We start from the raw sequence: 17,820 nt of genomic DNA, 5'->3' as shown, positions 1-17,820 counted from the left end.
AGATACCAAAAAAAAATGTATTTGTGCAATAATCAAGACTGTTTACAAAATGTCAAAATGACCAACCAGGTATTTCAAAAGGGACATGCAACACACCATATGGCATAGAAGGACAAATTAGAACAGTAGATTCCACAATAAACAGTTTTGAATATTGCATGAATACATTTTCTTTTGTATCTTTATCTTTTCATAGCCCTTTCCTTGATCCATCTGGAGGTTATTTGTGTTCTGACCGTTGCAGATTGCACAAGCAGATATGCATTGAGAGTTGGAATGGCGGATTTCACACTTGCGTGCCCATTCAGGGATGCATTGTTGCAATTGCTAAAGCGTAATTGTCATGTACGTCTGTAGCTAAGATTCTACATGTTCTACATATGCAGTTCCACATCCTCCCACTTTCCAGTAACTACTGTGCGCCCATGTCATACGCACTGTATGGGTGCACCATACTTGGCTTTCAGCATACACTGAAAGCCACATGCTGGAAGAGACAATGGTGTGCACACACATTACACCGCACCACAAGCACAGGCCCCGTTGTTTTCAATGGGGCTCTACCATACACAGTATTGTCCATACACAGGGGGCTCAGAACGGATTCCCCCATGTAAGGGAAGGGTGCACTGTATTAGGAGAGGTCACTACTGGTGTTACTTTCTGAAAGGGAAGGGAAAGATGGAGAAGGTGATTCAGAAGATAACTGAGCATATCTTTTCCTTCCCCCAGGTGCCCAGATCAGCAGGATCTCCATGCTCAGGATCACCTCCCCTTTCCCTCCTCTTCCCCAGGGTCTTCCATTCCTCCTAATGCCCTCTCTCTTTCTTTCGCCAGGAGGAAAAGAAGGTGCCTCCACCAATACCAAAGAAGCCGCCACGCTCCCGGCTCCACCCGGTGAAGGACCGTTCCCTGGACTCCGTTGACCGGCAAAGGCAGGAGGCCCGCAAGAGGCTCTTGGCGGCCAAGCGCGCCGCCTCTTTCCGCCAGAGCTCAGCCACAGAGAGTGCGGACAGCATTGAGATCTACATCCCAGAAGCCCAGACCAGACTGTGAAAGGCCAAAGGGGAACGTCTTTTCCGACCAGTTCCTGCACAGGCCGAACGCTCAGCACACACTGTGATCCGCGGTCTGTGCGTTCCACCACCTCTCCAGGGAGGGCAACGCTAGGCCTTGCCACAGTCTCTTTAGAAAGAAAGGAAATTAATAATAAGAATAGTCTTTTTTTTAAAAAAAACTCCTGCAATCCATGGACTTGATGCCAGACAGACATGAAAAGCAGAGTTCTGGTTTCCTCGCGTATCACTTTGAGCAGGATTTGGAGCAGATTGGCCTGTGCCAAATGGCTCCCTTCCGGTCCAGCTAGCTCGTTCTCCTCCTTCCCTTCTCTTCCCTTCCTCTGACTCTCTTCTTCTTATAACCTTTGGCCCCAGCTCTGTTGGTGAGCGGTTCTCCCCTCTTCCCTCGCTCCTCTCCCCCTTGAACCAAGCCCTTTCCATGAGCTTTTCTCACTGTCCTGCAGGCTCGGGGCCCCCCATCAATAACTCCCCATCCCTGCGCCCCCCACCTCCCGCATCCATGGGTTCTAGGCCCATCAATATTTATATATAAATATATTATGTATATGTACTTCTATAAATATAAGCGAAAAAGGGCAGACACTGCCCAAGACCACAGCTGTGTTTCTGATGGCGAGAGCCTTCTCGTCTCCTCAGGAGACCCCCAACCCACCCCTTGCCAGGTCAGCAGGCCAATTCCCCACACCCCTACACGCACAAAACATGCCGAGATCGCCACATGCAGACTCACACAGAGACACGCATATGGGTTGAGTAGGGAGATGGGCTGCCAGCACTATACCTCTCAGTCCCAAAAGGCTGGCAGGCCGAGGGCTGTGGGTCAAGCATGGCTGCCTCTTTTGTGGTGAAGGTGACGGGTTGACTTCTTGGAGTGGATTTGGGGCCCTTGAGCTGGTTCTGTAAGGAGTGGCGGGTGAGCTGTAACAGCTGGTGCTTTCCCTGTCAGGGTGGTGGGCCCCGTCTCAGTTTTAGTTTGAACTTCTAAGGAGCTATTCCAGGTGCTGAACACAAATCCTAAACCAGATTCAGTATCTTGGATGGCTCCTTTACTATTTGGAGGAAAACCTAGAGCAGATTCCACCAACATGGAAGCCACCTGTCACAACTCTATAGTGCATAGAGATTAAGTCGAAGACTTTCATTACTGGGATCCATAGTTTTTGTGGCCTTTTCGGGCTATGTGGCCATGTTCTAGAAGAGGTTATTCCTGACGTTTCGCCAGCATCTGATGCTGGTGAAATGCCAGGAATAAACTCTTCTAGAACAGGGCCACATAGCCTGGAAAACCCACAAAAAACAGTATATGGATAACTTCTTCAGCCTTGGAGGTACAGTGGACCCTTCCCATCCATGGGGTTCACTTCCAGGCTCTATAGCTGATGAGAAAAAAGCTGATGGGTGAACCCCATATCATTCAATGGGCGGCGATATGCACACATCCACATCAGCACATCAGTGTGCAGACACCACCATTGAATAATATGGGCCATGATGATCTGCAGGTGGTTCAAGCCATGGATTGCTAGCCCATTGATGGTGGTGGGCCCACTTTAATGTTCATATGGCAAGAGCCTCAGAAAGCCTTTGGGGGTCCAGAGTCTGATAGTTCCCTGTGCCACTGGCTGATCACTTTCTACCAACAGAAGTGTAGCATTCAGGGCTCCAGAAGTCATCATTGTGCTCTGTTCAGTAGCATGGTGAGTGCTGTGTTCAGGTCTAGCCCAACAAAGCTACAAAGACTCAGAACAGAGGGATGGAAGGTGGTGATGACGATGATGATGATGATGATGATGATGATGGATTAAAGAAACTAGGTGACAAAATCATAAGGGAAAAAGCTAAGGGGATGGCCTGACACATTTAACTCAGAGCAGTGTGTTTTTACAACATCCTACTTTCAGGGAACATGAATCCATACTCACCTCTCCACCATGGTACCCCTGACCATTCCAAACGCTGCTGGAAAATGGTCCAACGTGTGCATTTTATTCACAAGCACTGACCACCCTTCACTATTAACTGACCAGGCCCCTTTTCCAAGTTGGTCCAGATGTGTTGGACTGCAAGTCCCATTGTCTCCAAGCATGGTTTGGGCTGATGTGAGTTGTAGTCTCATACATCTGGAGATTCCCCAGCTTCAGGAGGCAGTGGGGCAACTGACCTAGAGCAAGGCCAAGTTTTCATTCAGGGAAGCACATCTGCCTTTATTGATCTACTCACGAAGGAGTCCCAGGATTTCCAGGTAGGGACACAGTTTGGAGAGGAGGTTGAAAAAGAACTGCTATATATTTCTTACATTTCTTTCCTATTTAAAACCTGCATGAAGAAAGAGACAGCATACATTTCTACCCTTTCCTGTTGAGAATTGGATTACAATTATCTATTGTTATTATATTTATTTATATCCTGCTTTTGTGCCCAAAGTTGGGGCACAAAGCGGCCTACAAATTAAAAAACCAACACAATTAAAAACAATACAAATGTGATTATAAAGGACTTAGGTTCGTGAGATCTCAGCTGGTGGAAGTTTCCTAGAAAAGAAACCCCTGGAATTTAGAAGGTTTAAGGGTATCTTTGTAGCATGAGAAGTGATTCTTGCAATGTGGAACTACGCAATGGATGCTCCCTTGTTGTTGCTGGCCAGCGGTAAGGGTGGGGAATTACACCCTGGAAACTACGGCCTCATTCCCACTTACAGATAAACCGGCGTGCGATCCGAATCGATGGATCAATTTGACATCGGATCTTGGTTTACACTACACTTGCCCCGATCACATTTTCTGTCATTTTCTGGCATCAAAATAACCCACTTGTGGTTCCCATTCCCGAATGAATCGATTCAAAATGATTCGGTTCCAGCCAGCCAAAGGGGAAATTTGAATTGATTCTGATCCGCTTGTGGTTCACACTTGTGCAGAATCAATTTATTGGGGGAAAAGACGTGGGTTAAATGGGTCTGGAGCATGGCCCCCCTCTCGGAATCGCTTCAGCTATATGGATTAAGTGGGAGCCAGGGTCGTTTGAACCGGTTCAAACTAATTCACGATCCGATTTAAAAGGTAGTGGGAATGAGGCCTACAACTGCACTTCCATAACTGGTGCAAGGAGGTCTAGATTACCTCCTTCTGCAATATTTCTGTAATGTCATAATGGGATTTGACCAGCATAAGCCCCAACAGGATTCTGTCTGTAATGCTAACACGATTTGATCCAGTCTTTTGAACCAGACATTAACCACCCGGAACACATCAAATCTTGTCTGATTTCAAAAGCTAAGCAGGGTTAGTACTGGGGAAGGAGATCACCAGTGATCTCAAGGTAAGCCTCTCTGAAATCCTAGAGAGCTGTTGCTGCCAATCGGAGTTGGCAATACTAGGGTGGATGCACCAATATCCTTACGCAGTGTAAGGCAACTTCAATTTTCCTATGTAGGATTGGACTTGGCTACAACAATTGCTGATGGCCATCCACCAAGGGTCATGACTGAGTAAAGTATTCAATTTGGGATTCCCCTGTCGTGTCCCAATATTCTTCAATGTGTCGCACATATTCCCATTGAGTCCACTGCCCTGAATTGTTCGCACATATCTTTAAATTTTTTGATCGGGTTGTATTAAGCAATTGGACTAGATCAGCCTTCCTCAACCCCAACCTAACAACCACACAGTCTGGGGGATTGTGGGCATTGTAGTCCAACCCATCTAGATAGCACTGGTTTGCGGAAGACTGTTCTAGATCAGTGGTTCTCAACCTTCCTAATGCCACGACCCTTTAATACAGTTGAATCTGCAGATAACGAATCCATGGATATGGTGGGCCGACTGTAAAACAAGAAGAGCAACAAATAAAAGTCTAGAGCATTATACAAGGCCAGTTTCCACCAGAAAAATCAATTCTCAAAGGCATGCCAGAATAAAAAAAGCATTTTACTTGCTCATGGAAAGATAATAGGAGGGCACCAGCCTTGTCTCTCCGCAGAAGGGAGTTCCAGAGCCTGAGGTGGTTGTTGTTGCTGCTGCTATTGTTGCGTTCCTACAAGTTGTTTCCGACTTATGGCAACCTTAAGGTAAACCTCTCATGGGGTTTTCTTGGCAGGTTTCTTCAGATGCAGTTGGCCATTGCCATCCTCTGAGGCTGAGAGAGTGTAACTTACCCAAGGTCACCCAAGGGGTTTCCATGGCCAAGTCAGGACTCGAACCCTGCTCTCCCAGTGTCCTAGTCCAATGTTCAAGCCACTATACCACAAAGAGCTGTCCCATGTTCTCACCGAATGGTTGATGGGTGGAGAATCGGGCCTTCCCAGAAAATCTCAAAACAGGGACAGGTTCATAAGGGAGAATATGGCCCTTCAAATAACCTGGACCTGAGCCATAGAGGGCTTTATAGCTTATGGGGCAAGGGAATGAGTAAACCTTTCAGGAGCCAAGCAGCTGGTATTGGACACCATCCCACCCCCTGCTCTGCTTTCCTCACTACCAGGCCCAGCATCTGGTATTGAATTCATCTTCCACTGATGAATTTTAATGCATTATATCCTGAGATTTGCAAACAATTGCTTTTAGGGACTATAGCTCCTAGCATCCTCAGCCAGCATGGCCAGTGAGGATTCTGGAAGCCGTAGTCCCCAAATGAAACACTCCCAAAGCTCTGGTCCTTTCTGCAGGTCATTGTGCATCATTATCTGAAGTCACTTGATGCCTCTACCTCTTGAGGCTAAGCTGGGTTGAGTCTGTTTAACGACTGGAGGGGAGACCACACGGGGGTACCTTCCTTGCCACCTTGATTTCCACATGGAATGAAAAGCAAGGCAATGATGTGATTGTCAGTGAATGGAAATAAACTGGGCTTCTGTTGCTGCAGAATTGGACTCAGCATGGTGCAGCACAGTTTTTGTTGCTGATGGTGCTTAATGCGAATTTTTTAATGATACAGCCCTGGGAGGGGACGGGTGACCAAATGCTATTTTTAATTTACTTATTTAATTTTTAAAACACGATTTGAAAACATGTCCTTAATACAACCAGTTAAAAATCTAAAATCGTTAAAAACGTACTAAGTTAAAAATATAAAACCACAAAAATGTGCTAAGGCCTGTTACAGATTGCCAAAATAAAGCTGCTTCGGGTCTCTTTGGAGGTATGCTGTTTAAATGATGCATGCATCCTAAGAATCCAAAAGCTGCACCAAAGCTGCACTCCGGTGCTTAGGAATGGAGTGTGGCTTTGGCGCAACCTCCGGACTCTTAAGACCCATGCATCATTTAAATAGCATACCTCCAAAGAGACCCGAAGCAGCTTTATTTTGGCAGTCTGTAACAGGCCTAAGTTTTATATATGTATCTCCATTAAAAACATACAACATACAATGCAAATCAGCCAAAGGTCGATTTGGCGGAGGGAGCTATCCATAAAACAAGAAACCCAACCAACCTATCATGGGGTTTTCTTGGCAAGATTGTTTCAGAGGAGGTTTGCCATTGCTTTCTAATGCGGCTGAGAGAGTGTGACTCGCCCAAGGTCACCCAGTGGGTTTCATGGCTGAACTGGAAATCAAACCCTGATCTCCAGAGTAATAGTCCAATGCTCAAACCACTACACCATGCTAGCTCTAATAATAATAAATGTTATTTGTATTTCCCACCTCTCTCTGCAGATCGAGGCGGGATTACAACAGAAAATAAAATCAACAATAAAATACATATATCGACATAATGCTTAGCAGGCTAATATTACCTTTTCCCTGTCCTGATTCAAGTTATGCCAGGTTTGCAAGGGCAGAGGATGGAGGATTAAATGAGATGGGACATCAATCTAAGGCAGGTGCTTTGGCACATCGTATGCTTGAGTTAACCGGAGAGTTCTTGAAAGGAGCTTATTCATCCATGGTTTATATGCACCCATGGAGAATTTTTCAAAAAGGAATGTTCACAAGGAACAGAGAGCAACCTCTCAAAATGGCAAAGTCAAGTCTCTTGCTTCACACAACTATAGCACTATGATACCACTTTAACGGTTAAGGCTCCATCCTATGGAATCCTGGAATCTGCACTTTATGACGGACTGTGGGTTGTTGTTTTTTTCCGAATTCTCAGCCAGAAAGTTCTGGTGCCTTAGGAAACTACAAATCCCAGGACTCCTTAGGATGCAGCCTAATGATAGTTAAAGTGGCATTGCACGGCTATAATTCTGTAGTATGAAAGAGACCGATCCAGCCTCCTCTCCTCATGCCGTTTTGTTGCCACTTTTGCAATAATGTACCATCATGGAGGCAGAAGACTTGTCATGCATTGTGTAGGATAAGGAATGCATAGAAAATCTTTGGCCCTCTTGAAGCTTTGGACCTCAACTCCCAGAATTATTATTATTATTATTATTATTATTATTATTATTATTATTATTATTATTTTCTTATATCCCGCATTTCTCCTTACATAGGGACTCAAAGTGGCTCAGCATCAGTCGTCAGGGTCCTTGGTAAGGAATTGTGACCCAAAAAGATCAGTGTAGCATCCCTGGGCTTCCTATTACTCTTGACTTATAACTTAGGGGTTTTCTTGGCTTACAGTGTATGGGATTTATTCAGGCAAAGTTTGCCATTGCCTTCCTCTCAGGCTATAACTTGCCTAAGGTCAACCAGTGGGTTTCCACAGCTGAGTGAAGATTTGAACCCTGATCTCCGAGAGTCCTAGTCCAACACTGAAACCAATACATTATCCTGGCTTGCAAGGGATGAGGTGTGTGTGTGTTGTGTGCCTTCAAGTCATTTCTGACTTATGGCGACACTAAGTCAAACCTATCATGGGGGTTTCTTGGCAAGATTGGTTCAGAAGAGGTTTGCCATTGCCTTCCAATGAGGCTGAGAGTGTGTCTTGCCCAAGGTCACCTAGTGGGTTTCATGATTGACCCGGAACTCAAACCCTGGTCTCCAGAGTTGTAGTCCAACATTCAAACCACTACCATGCATGTTCCCAAGGGTTACTCCAACCTAAAAAGAAATGTTAGTTCCAAATACAGCAGACCCATTGAGTCAATAGTTGAAAGCTAAGTCTACACTCATGTAAATCCCATGGAATCAGGGGTCCTACTCTAAATGGGAGTAGCCTTTGGACCGAGACCCATCATTTGAGACTGATCATTTCCATTGGACTGAGACCGATACAACATGGAAGGGCAAAGAAAGGACTTACTGTGTTTCTTGGGATCTGTAGACCTTTGTGTAGACCAGCTTCTGACCTAGAGAAGTAAAGGCCCGGAGAAGCAATGGAAGGGTCATGTTCCCCTTGTTCCTCCAAGAAAACTGTAGGAAAGGGCTTTTTCTCTCTTCCCTCCACACTCCTGTCCCATTCCTTCCAAGCATCCCCACCCTTCGTCTCAACAATACTGCTTCATATCGTTCAATGATCTTCTATCCAAGAAACACAAAGTTCCACACAGAAAAAATATATATCATGTCAGGTAAAGGCTATTCTAAAGATCTTTCTGGATGCAAGGATTTTTTTTATCCAGATACCTGCATCGATCCAATATAACCGCCTCGATCCAATACAGGGAGAGGCGGGATACAAATAAATTATTATTATTATTATTATTATTATTATTATTATTATTATTATTACAGGCTGTTTGGTTCACAGTCAGAGATTCGGCCAAATCCATCGATGCCCTTGCCTGGTTGGCGTCTTCCATGAGCTGTGAGATTTGGAAGCTGTGACGTTCTTCCTTGGACGCCCCTTGTTTTTATACAGCCCTGGCACAGAGCTCTGTGATACCCAAAAGCGTGCATATTTCCGACCGCACCTTCAGTTGGGCCCAGTGCAAGATATTTTATCTGCTTTGTATCTTCGATGGTTAATGCTATTATTATTATTATTATTATTATTATTATTATTATTATTATTATTAATCTTTTTATACCCACCCTCTGGTGGCTCAAGATTGTGTACAAAAAATAGCATATCAAAATGATTAAATATTAAAATAAATAAGAGTAAAGCCAGTATACTATTCCCTTTTGTTTAGCGGGAAAGAGAGGAACAACCATTCTGCTTTCCCTTTATCGAAGAAGGTAACAAAAGCAGAGGTCTCAGACTGTAGAGCTAAGAAGATGACTTGAGCGACACGAAATTTGGATTTCTAAGAGTGAGTTCAAGCCTTCGATGGGAATCTGATCTATGATGCAAGATCTTCTCGCTTTGGCACTAGCGATTTGACTGGATGTTGTGTTTGTTTTATAGCTGGCAGTGATATGATAGCCCTGTTTAAATATTTGAAGGGATGTCATATTGAGGGGGGAGCAAGCTTGTTTTCTGCTGCTCCAGAGACTTGGATCCAGAGCAATGGATGCAAGCGCCAGGAAAAGAGATTCCACCTCAACATTAAGAGGAACTTCCTGACAGTAAGGGCTGTTCGACAATGGAACAAACTCCCTCAGAGTGTAGTGGAGTTTCCCTCCTTGGAGGTCTTCAAATGGAAGCTGGATGGCCATCTGTCAGGGATGCTTTGATTTGGATTTCCTGTATGGCAGGGGGTTGGACTGGATGGCCCTTGTGGTCTCTTCCAACTCTATGATTCTATGTGTAAGTCTGCAGTCTTTGAGATCCTTGCCTCTGTCCAAGGTTGCATCCACACTGCAGAAATAATGCAATTTGACACCACTTTAACTTCCATGGCTCAGTGCTATGGCTTTCTGCAGTCAGAGAGCTCTGGTGCCATGACAAGCTACAATGCCCACACTTCCATAGCACTGAGCCATGGGAGTTAAAATTATGTCAAACTGGATTATATCTGCAGTACAGACATACCCTAAGCCTCATACTTTGAGGAGAAGGGACAAGGGCAGACTTCTCTCAGCCTTGGAATACAAATCTCATCATCCCCACTGATGCTGGTGTGATAGTGGCGGATGGAGGGCATTGTAATCCGACACTTTGGGTTGTTGTCGTTCGGGGAGGCTGAGTCAAGAAACACTGCCTGGGGATGATGGGTACGGTAAACCAAGGTGGACCTTAGTTGATCTGGATCTATTGGGACAAAGATGTTTTGGTGATCTCCAGAAAACCACCAAGGATTTCTGAATCCTAGGCCTTTAGCAATAGGAGCAATGTGTTCCCTCAGTTCAGCTTCTGCAATAAAGAAAAATTGGAGCAGTTGGCAGGTTTAGCTGTTTATTTATTGGATTCACAACGAGACGCAAATTAGCTCACAGAAATACTGTCTTTTTGTACAAAAATATGTTATGATTAAAACACAAAACAAAATCCACTATTAAAACCGAATTAAATTAAACATGGCTGCATTAATTTTAAATTGCATTAAAATTAAAATAAATAAGCAATTACATTTAAATGGAACTAACTTAAATCTTGGAGTTCTAGGAAGAAACCAGCAGATCCTATAAACTGGAACTAGGCCCATCTTTGTCCTGGCTACTCCTTCTGGTGCTTTTTATTTCCTTTCACAACTGGGCTGGCTACTCCAGATGTTGTTGGACTACATCTCCCATCATGCCTGACTATTGACCATACTAGATAAGGTTGATGGGAGTGGGGTTTGAATGACATCTGGAGAGACACACAATCTTAGTCCCATAGTCTTATTTTAGAACAAATGATAAAAGAATTAACAAGAGGAATACCAAGGAGTCCACCATCAAAGTGATTTTGAACAAATGTGTGGCAAGAGAATAGATTGTTGTTGTTGTTGTTGTTGTTGTGTGCCTTCCTCATTTCCAACTTATGGTGACCCACATTCCCGACTCAGCCATGAAACCCACTGGGTGATCTTGGGCAAGTCACAAATCTCAGCCTCAGAGGATGACAAGGGCACAAAACTCATCTGACCATATCTTATCAAGAAAACCCCATGATAGGGTCACCTTGTGTGTTGTGTGCCTTCAAGTCATTTTCAACTTACGATTACCCTAAGATGAACCAATCAGGGTTTTCTTGGCCAGATTTGTTGAGAAGAGGTTTGCCACTGCCTCCCCCTGAAGCTGAGAGAGTGTCACTTGCCCAAGGTTACGCAGTTGGTTTCATGGCCGAGCTGGGAATTGAACTGTGGTCTCCAGGGTCATCCTCCAAAGCTCAAACCACTACGCCACGCTGGCTGTCAGGATTGACTTAGGTCGCCATAAGTCGGAAATGACGTGAAAGTACCCAACAACAACAAGGTGAAACTATCATGGGGCTTCCTTGGCAAGGCCTGTTCAAAGGGGCTTTGCCTTTGCCTTCTTCTGGGGCTAAGAAAGCATGACTTGCCCAAGGTCAACCAGTGGGTTTCCATGGCTGAGCGGGAACTTGAATGCTAGTCCTATGTTCAAACCACTACACCATGCTAGCCCTCCAGGTTATTTTATACTCCAAATATTCAGCCGCCATGGAATCTTGCACCCCAACCCACCCCTTTTATCCTCTTCTGGCTTTGTGGAAGGAACTCAGAGCTCTTCCTGCAGTAAACCTTCTCATGCTCACTAGACAAGCTCTTGTTTCCATTAAGCACCCATCTAGTTAAAGGCAGCAAAGCCATGCCTTATTAAGAAATGCAACACAGCCCTCTGCTGGCAAGTAGAGAGGATGCAGACGAAATCTCTGACTTCTCCACTCAAGAGGTCTTCTTCCAAGCCTTGTCCACCATACCCTCCAACTGTCCTGATAGATAATTTCATCACAAAGGTGTATCTTGAATTCCTTTGCTCAACAAAGGCCATTTCCTTCAAACAGTGGTTATTTCACCCACTAATAAATTTCAGCAAGAATTACTACTCTTCTGTACTGTATACGCTGCCAAAATCATGGGGAGTCCATTAAACTTGTTTGCTTCCATGCATCCCTGGGTCAGGAAATTGTGGCCCATGGACCACATGCAGCCCCCAATGCCATTTTGAGGGTCCCAGACCCTCTAACACCCCAAAACTCAAATATCTGACCCTGGTATGGCTACCACTGGACAGGGAGAAGCATTGCCTCCTGGTCTCCAGCCAGTGATGGCCTTCTGCTGCTCTCTGATCTTGGCGACAGACAAAATGGCACAAGCAGCCACATTTGAGAGACTTCATTTGTGCTTTTTGCCCTGGGGACTCTATGCACTCAGCTATGCTCCTGCTAACCACTGTGGAGGTTTTAAAAAGTCCTATTGCTCTAGGAATATGTTCCAGATCCTTTCCTCTGGACCAGGCCTGGGCCAGCGGTGAGAGAACATGCCTCTCCAATAATACGAGTGATTTCCCCCATGTAGGGTTTTTCTAGAGGGTTCCCAAAGTGTTTCTAGCTCTTGTCTGTGGTATGGACCCAGATAGTCTTGAGGAATGGAAATTTGAAAGTTCTTGGCTTCTCAGCACTTTACCAGCCTGGGAGGGGGGTTCAAAAATGAACATAGCAGCCCCATTCATTCATGCATGCATGCATGTATGCATGCATGCGCAAAAACATCCAACATGAAGACCTAGAGCAATTGCATGGCTTTATAAAGTATGACATGGGGATGTGGGAGGGCAAGCTCAGGACCAAGGAGACTGTACCAGAAAGCTGAGAGTAGAGCTGTAGTCACATTGTGCCTAACACAAGGCAAGTCTGTGGGAATCTGTTGAGATGCAACATCCTTGGGCAATTACTAAGGGAAGAATTGCAAGGCGTTTTATTTTATTAAACTTCTCTAGAGGAGAGAGGAGGTTCCACATACCTCTAAATCACCATCAAATTTCATCCCAAAGCAAAAAAACCAAAACTGAAATGGGTTTGGAAGGCCTTGCTCAGGCAAAGAAAATAGATTTCTTTTAGGAACGTTGAGATAAAACCTTTTAGATATTAGTAATATTTCTCGGGGTTGGTTGTGAGGAATCACACCTATATACCAGAGACAAATTAAGGGCTGGACGTATCACTTTGTATTTCCTCATCCCCATGCATCTCTTTCTTGTTAGGAGGGATAGAAGAAATGGTATGAAGGGGGAGAATTAAAGAGAGGAGTTGCTGGGTCTGAGGAAATGGCTGGCAGGTTGAGGAGAACCAAAGTCAATGGTGACTGGAGTCAATGTCAATGGGATGGTGAACCTACTCCAGAACTTAATTCAGGCATTAAAGGTCTTTCTAATCCAGAATTAAAACCTAGCATGAATTCACCACCCAACTGACATAAGAGCTACCAACACAACTGCTGAAGGTCACCTTTTGTCAATGGTGACTGGAGTCAATGTCAATGGGATGGTGAACCTACTCCAGATCTTAATTCAGGCATTAAAGGTCCTTCTAATCCTGAATTAAAACCTAGCATGAATTCATCACCCAACTGACATAGGAGATACCAGCAGAACTGCCCTTTTGCATCACTACGGTTGTCCACCTCCTGGGTGCTCTCCAAAGTTCTCATTCTCCCATACGCCCATCCAATCTCCTATCTTCACCACTGCCCAGTCCACTACCAACACCATCATCCCAGTTCCCCTGGCAATGTAGTAAGTTCCAAGTAATGGTCAGAGAACCGTTCACCCAAGCTTCTGCCCAACTCTGAAGGTGGATGGGTGCAAAGTTATCCTGCCTAAAGCAAGGATTTGGTGGCCAACCAGCATGTTTTTAGTGGAGCGTACCAAGTGCTACTTTTTGAGGCTTCGTTCCAGGGGGCTCCACACTGCACTGTGAAAAACCTTTCAAGAGAGGTCTTTGGTTGTTTCTTATACTCTACCCTTCGCCACTGACTTGGAAGAGACTCTGTCTCAGCAGTCGAGAGCCCAAGAAAGACATGCAACAGACACTGCTTTGGGCCACCCCTTTGCAAGTCAGAACCGGACCCAAGTCAGGGACTGTGAACTGCTTGGCATTCTGGGAATGTTACCTCCCATCCCACCCTTCAGAGCTTGGACCATCAGTGACCTCTGGACCAATGGATGCTGGGGAAAACCACATTGGAATCCAAGGCACTCTCCAACTGTTTTCAGGTCAGAGAATGGAAGTGATTTTAAACAAATATTTTTCATCTCTTGTCAGCTGGACTTTTAACGTTACTTCTGTACCAGAGGATTCTGGGTGACCAACAAGCACAAAAGCTAAGGATTGCTGGGATATTTTATTTATATTTTATTTAAAAAACCATAAAGATGTAAATTATTGTACCACTGTAGCACTGTTTATGATTGTTATATATTAAAGCTATATTGATGAAGTGCCCTTCAGTCCACAGAGGCAATCCAGGGCAATACCATTTTTAAAATAACCACAACGGTGAGAGAAAAGACACTTAGGAAAAGACCTGCAGGAGATCCCTATTCTGAGACTGTTTCTACAATAGTACCAAAACATACGCAACCCTTTTTAACCCCCGTCTTTTCAGGCCATCTTTAATTATTTGCTAGACAAACAAAATGTTTGTTTGCTCTTTTGCTTCGCCACATGGCGGTGCCCTTTTACAAGGATGAAAACACTTTTACAAGGAATTCCCCCCAGAGAGATTTCCTATTGCAATAATTCTGACAAATCCAATTCTTTAGAATCATAGAATCATAGAATTGTAGAGTTGGAAGAGACCACAAGGGCCATCCAATCCAACCCCCTGCCATGCAGGAAATCAAGGCTTCATCATTCACAAGTTGCATTCAGCAAACTGGGACCGACCTCTGAGTAAACCTATTGAGGATTATACCGTAGGACGGTGAGCCGATACACTTTTGCCATTAAAGTAAGCTCAGTTCGGAGACACGTACCTCCCCATAAACATGCATTCCAAGCTTTGCAACTTTCATATTTTCCATGAACCCCAAATGCAAAGAAACAGTCCTTAATGTTTCTTAAGCACTCGATAAAATAAAATAATGTTTCTCCAAACACTGGAAGGGGAAATTTGTAGCTGTTGTCGGGCTGCAACTCCCAGCAGCCTTACCCAGCACAACTAGGTGAGGAACACTGGGAGCTGCAACTCAACATTTAGGAGGCATTGGCTCATCTTTCACTGTGGGGAAATAAAGGCAATGCTCTTGGCCTGAGATTCCTCCCTTTCACCCTGAGAACCAGAGAAGAGAGTATAGGCCCAAAAACCTAGGGCCAGTTTCGAAGGTCTGGGAATCCCGTTGGTAGACTAAACAATCCTTTCCCCATACCCAAGCTATGAGGAGGTTAAAGAAGACGACCTGAAGTTGGGTGGGAATCTGTTTTCTGATGGTGGTGGTAGAGGAGGTCTCTGTGGTGGTCCCGAGGGGCATGGGCAACAGTGGGTGACCCTCTGTACTATTGAACACAGATCTGTCCGAAAGCGCTTGATAGAGAAACAGTAGATGAGTGGGTCGATACAGCTGTTGAGACTCAAGAGAGCCACACTGAGCATGTGAAGGTTGTCCAGAAATGACGGAGGACTGCACAGCGGACTGGACATCCGGTCAGCTACCCAAGGTACCAGGGAGAGGTGGTAGGGTGCCACGCAGACCACAAACACCAAAAGCATTCCCAGCACCATGACCTGTGCCCGCCGCCGATGACCACCTCGACAGGGGCCAGCGGCAACCGAGAGGGACCTCAGGATGGACACGTAGGCTCCTAAGACCACCAAGAAGGAGACTGCAAAGAGAACCACCATGGCATAAGCATAACTCCTCCGCTCCGTATGTTGCTCAAAGCATTTTGTGCTGATCTCTTCGGCTTGGTGGGTTTGCTGTGTGACCAAGGAGGGGACGGCACAAGCCACACACAGTCCCCAAGCAAGGATACACCCCACCACTGCTCCTGGGGGCTTGTTCAAAGCCAGCTCCAGCTTGGCCACCGTGCAGTAGCGGTTCAAGCTGATGAGGGTCATGAAGGCCATGGCACTGTAGGTAGCCAAATAATAAGTGGCCCCAGCCAAGCGGCAGAAGGCTTCGGGTAGAACCCAGTGCCCCTCTGCCAAGTAGTAGGGGATCCAGAAGGGCAGGGTGAGGTTGAAGAAGATGTCTGCCAAGGTGAGGTTGATGAGGTAGATGCGGATGGCCTTCCGCATGCGTCCACTCTGTAAGAAGACAAGCAGGGCTGCCACGTTGCCCGGCAATCCCACACACAGCACCAGGCAGTAGACGGCTGGCACCAGGATGAACTGCACAGGATCATTAAGATGGCAGTGGCCACCCCCAAACCCTGCATTGGTGGAATTGTTCATCCCGATGTCACTGTGAAACAAGAAGAAAGGGAGACCAGTAACAATGCAAAGGATGGTGCATACAGGTGCGTGCAGAGAGACAGAGGAACAAGGTGCACGAAAATATAGCTGGCAGAGCTGCACACTCCAAGCAGACCATTGACAAACTTGCCATCCTTAGTGGGACAAGAGGTATAATCAAAGGGAATAGCTACTCACATTCCAATCAATCTGCAACTTTCTGACCATCTCTCTAAGCCTTGCCGTCAGTCTGCATCACTCCTTAATGCCCGGAAATGTCTTGCAGAGTGGAAAGCAGCACAGCTGCAAGGAGATGCCTCAGAGAGCTGCCACCCATCGCTGGAGACAGAGTGCCTGGCTCCAATGGGCAGCTGCTGAGGCTTAGCACTGGTTAGGCGGTCGTGGGCCGAAGTGACTCCTTGGCTACCCACACGGGGTCACCTGCTATAATCCCCGTCTCCCCTGCCAAACCACAGAGCACAACTGTGGTGGGGGTGGGAGGGGAGCTGCCACTTCTTGCCTGGCCAAGTGCCTTCCCTTCTTCTCTATTCCCCCATCCACCCAAGGAGACTGTCTTCTTTGGCTAAGAAACCGACATGCAAAGAATCAGAGAAGCAAAAAAAAAACCTTCCCTTCTTCAGACCATAGGACCACTTCAGCAAACTATGCTCCAGTTTTTTTGAGAGCCAGGCAGTGAAGCAAAGTCTATACACTCAGCCCTCCGTATCCATGGATTTCCCACCCCCCATGGATTCAAGCAGCCACAGTTTGAAAATATATTTCAAATATATACATTCCAAAAAGCAAACCTTTATTTTGCCATTCTGTATAAGGGTCACCATTTTCCTATGCCATTGCACTTAATATGACTTGAGCATCCACAGATTTCGTTATCCACAGAGGGTCCTGGAACCAAACCCCAACAGATACCAAGGGCCCACTGTATTTCTTAATGTTAAAGTTGGTGACTGTAGTGGAACCCTGCTGGAGAAACAAATTCTAAGGGAAAGCAATATATATCTGTGTATGTGTTTGTGTGTGTCTGTTGCTCTCAAAAAAGAAATGGGAGTGCCACTACATTTGAGAGTCCTCTTGACAAATCTTTACTTAGGACAAGAGGTAACTCTGATATTATGCAGAAAATATCATACAAAGAGCAGGTTTAGACTCAGAAGAAGGAGGAGTGAAGAAAGGAAGCTCAATAATCTAAGTTCTGTAGACGACAACATATTACTAACAGAAAATATCACAGACTTGGAACAATTACTAAAGGTCAAAGAAGAAAGTACAAAAGCAGGCATAATGCTGAACTAAAGAAAACAAAAATTATGACCATGGAGGATCTAATGTCTAATTAACAAGATATTATTATTATTATTATTATTATTATTATTATTATTATTATTATTATTCAGCCTAGATAAGGAGGAAATTGAAATAAAGAGTTCCCTTGCCTTGGATCAAACATTGATCAGAATGGAGAATGAAGTCAAGAAATAAGACTAGGGAATGGGAAGAGCAGCCATGAAAGACCTAGATAAGATCCTAAAGTATAAGGCTATACAACTGAGAACTAAAGCCAGAATCACCCAAGCCATTGCATTCCCCATCATCATGTACAGATACGAGAGCTG

General features: G+C 45.2%; 2 protein-coding genes across 3 annotated transcripts in view; one reads left to right on the top strand and one right to left on the bottom strand.

Moving 5' to 3' along the window:
- The window catches only part of DLGAP3 (DLG associated protein 3), a 175,903-nt gene extending 173,630 nt beyond the window's left edge, over positions 1-2,273 (top strand). For both annotated transcript variants that reach the window (XM_042441275.1, XM_042441274.1), the window contains exon 12: positions 838-2,273. In XM_042441275.1, coding sequence (XP_042297209.1) covers positions 838-1,056 — 219 coding nt within the window. In that variant the 3' untranslated portion in view covers positions 1,057-2,273. The remainder of the gene's footprint in view (positions 1-837) is intronic.
- Positions 2,274-11,386: 9,113 nt separating this feature from the next.
- LOC121915051 (platelet-activating factor receptor-like) lies at positions 11,387-17,488 on the bottom strand. Its single transcript, XM_042438879.1, has 2 exons — positions 16,385-17,488; positions 11,387-16,196 (listed from the first exon to the last, which is right to left on the bottom strand). Exon 2 carries the CDS (start codon positions 16,184-16,186, stop codon positions 15,167-15,169), a length of 1,020 nt encoding a protein of 339 aa, XP_042294813.1. The 5' UTR covers positions 16,187-16,196; positions 16,385-17,488; the 3' UTR covers positions 11,387-15,166.
- Between the last annotated feature and the right edge of the window lie 332 nt (positions 17,489-17,820).

The sequence above is a fragment of the Sceloporus undulatus genome, chromosome 9 (genome assembly GCF_019175285.1).
Source record: "Sceloporus undulatus isolate JIND9_A2432 ecotype Alabama chromosome 9, SceUnd_v1.1, whole genome shotgun sequence".
Taxonomy (NCBI): domain Eukaryota; kingdom Metazoa; phylum Chordata; class Lepidosauria; order Squamata; family Phrynosomatidae; genus Sceloporus; species Sceloporus undulatus.
Note: the sequence above shows the minus strand (reverse complement) of the source record. Positions and strands in the feature narration are given on the sequence as shown.

Bases quoted from the DNA above. Each gene is read 5' to 3' on its own strand.
- LOC121915051 (XM_042438879.1), bottom strand. From the start codon at position 16,186: ATGAACAATTCCACCAATGCAGGGTTTGGGGGTGGCCACTGCCATCTT.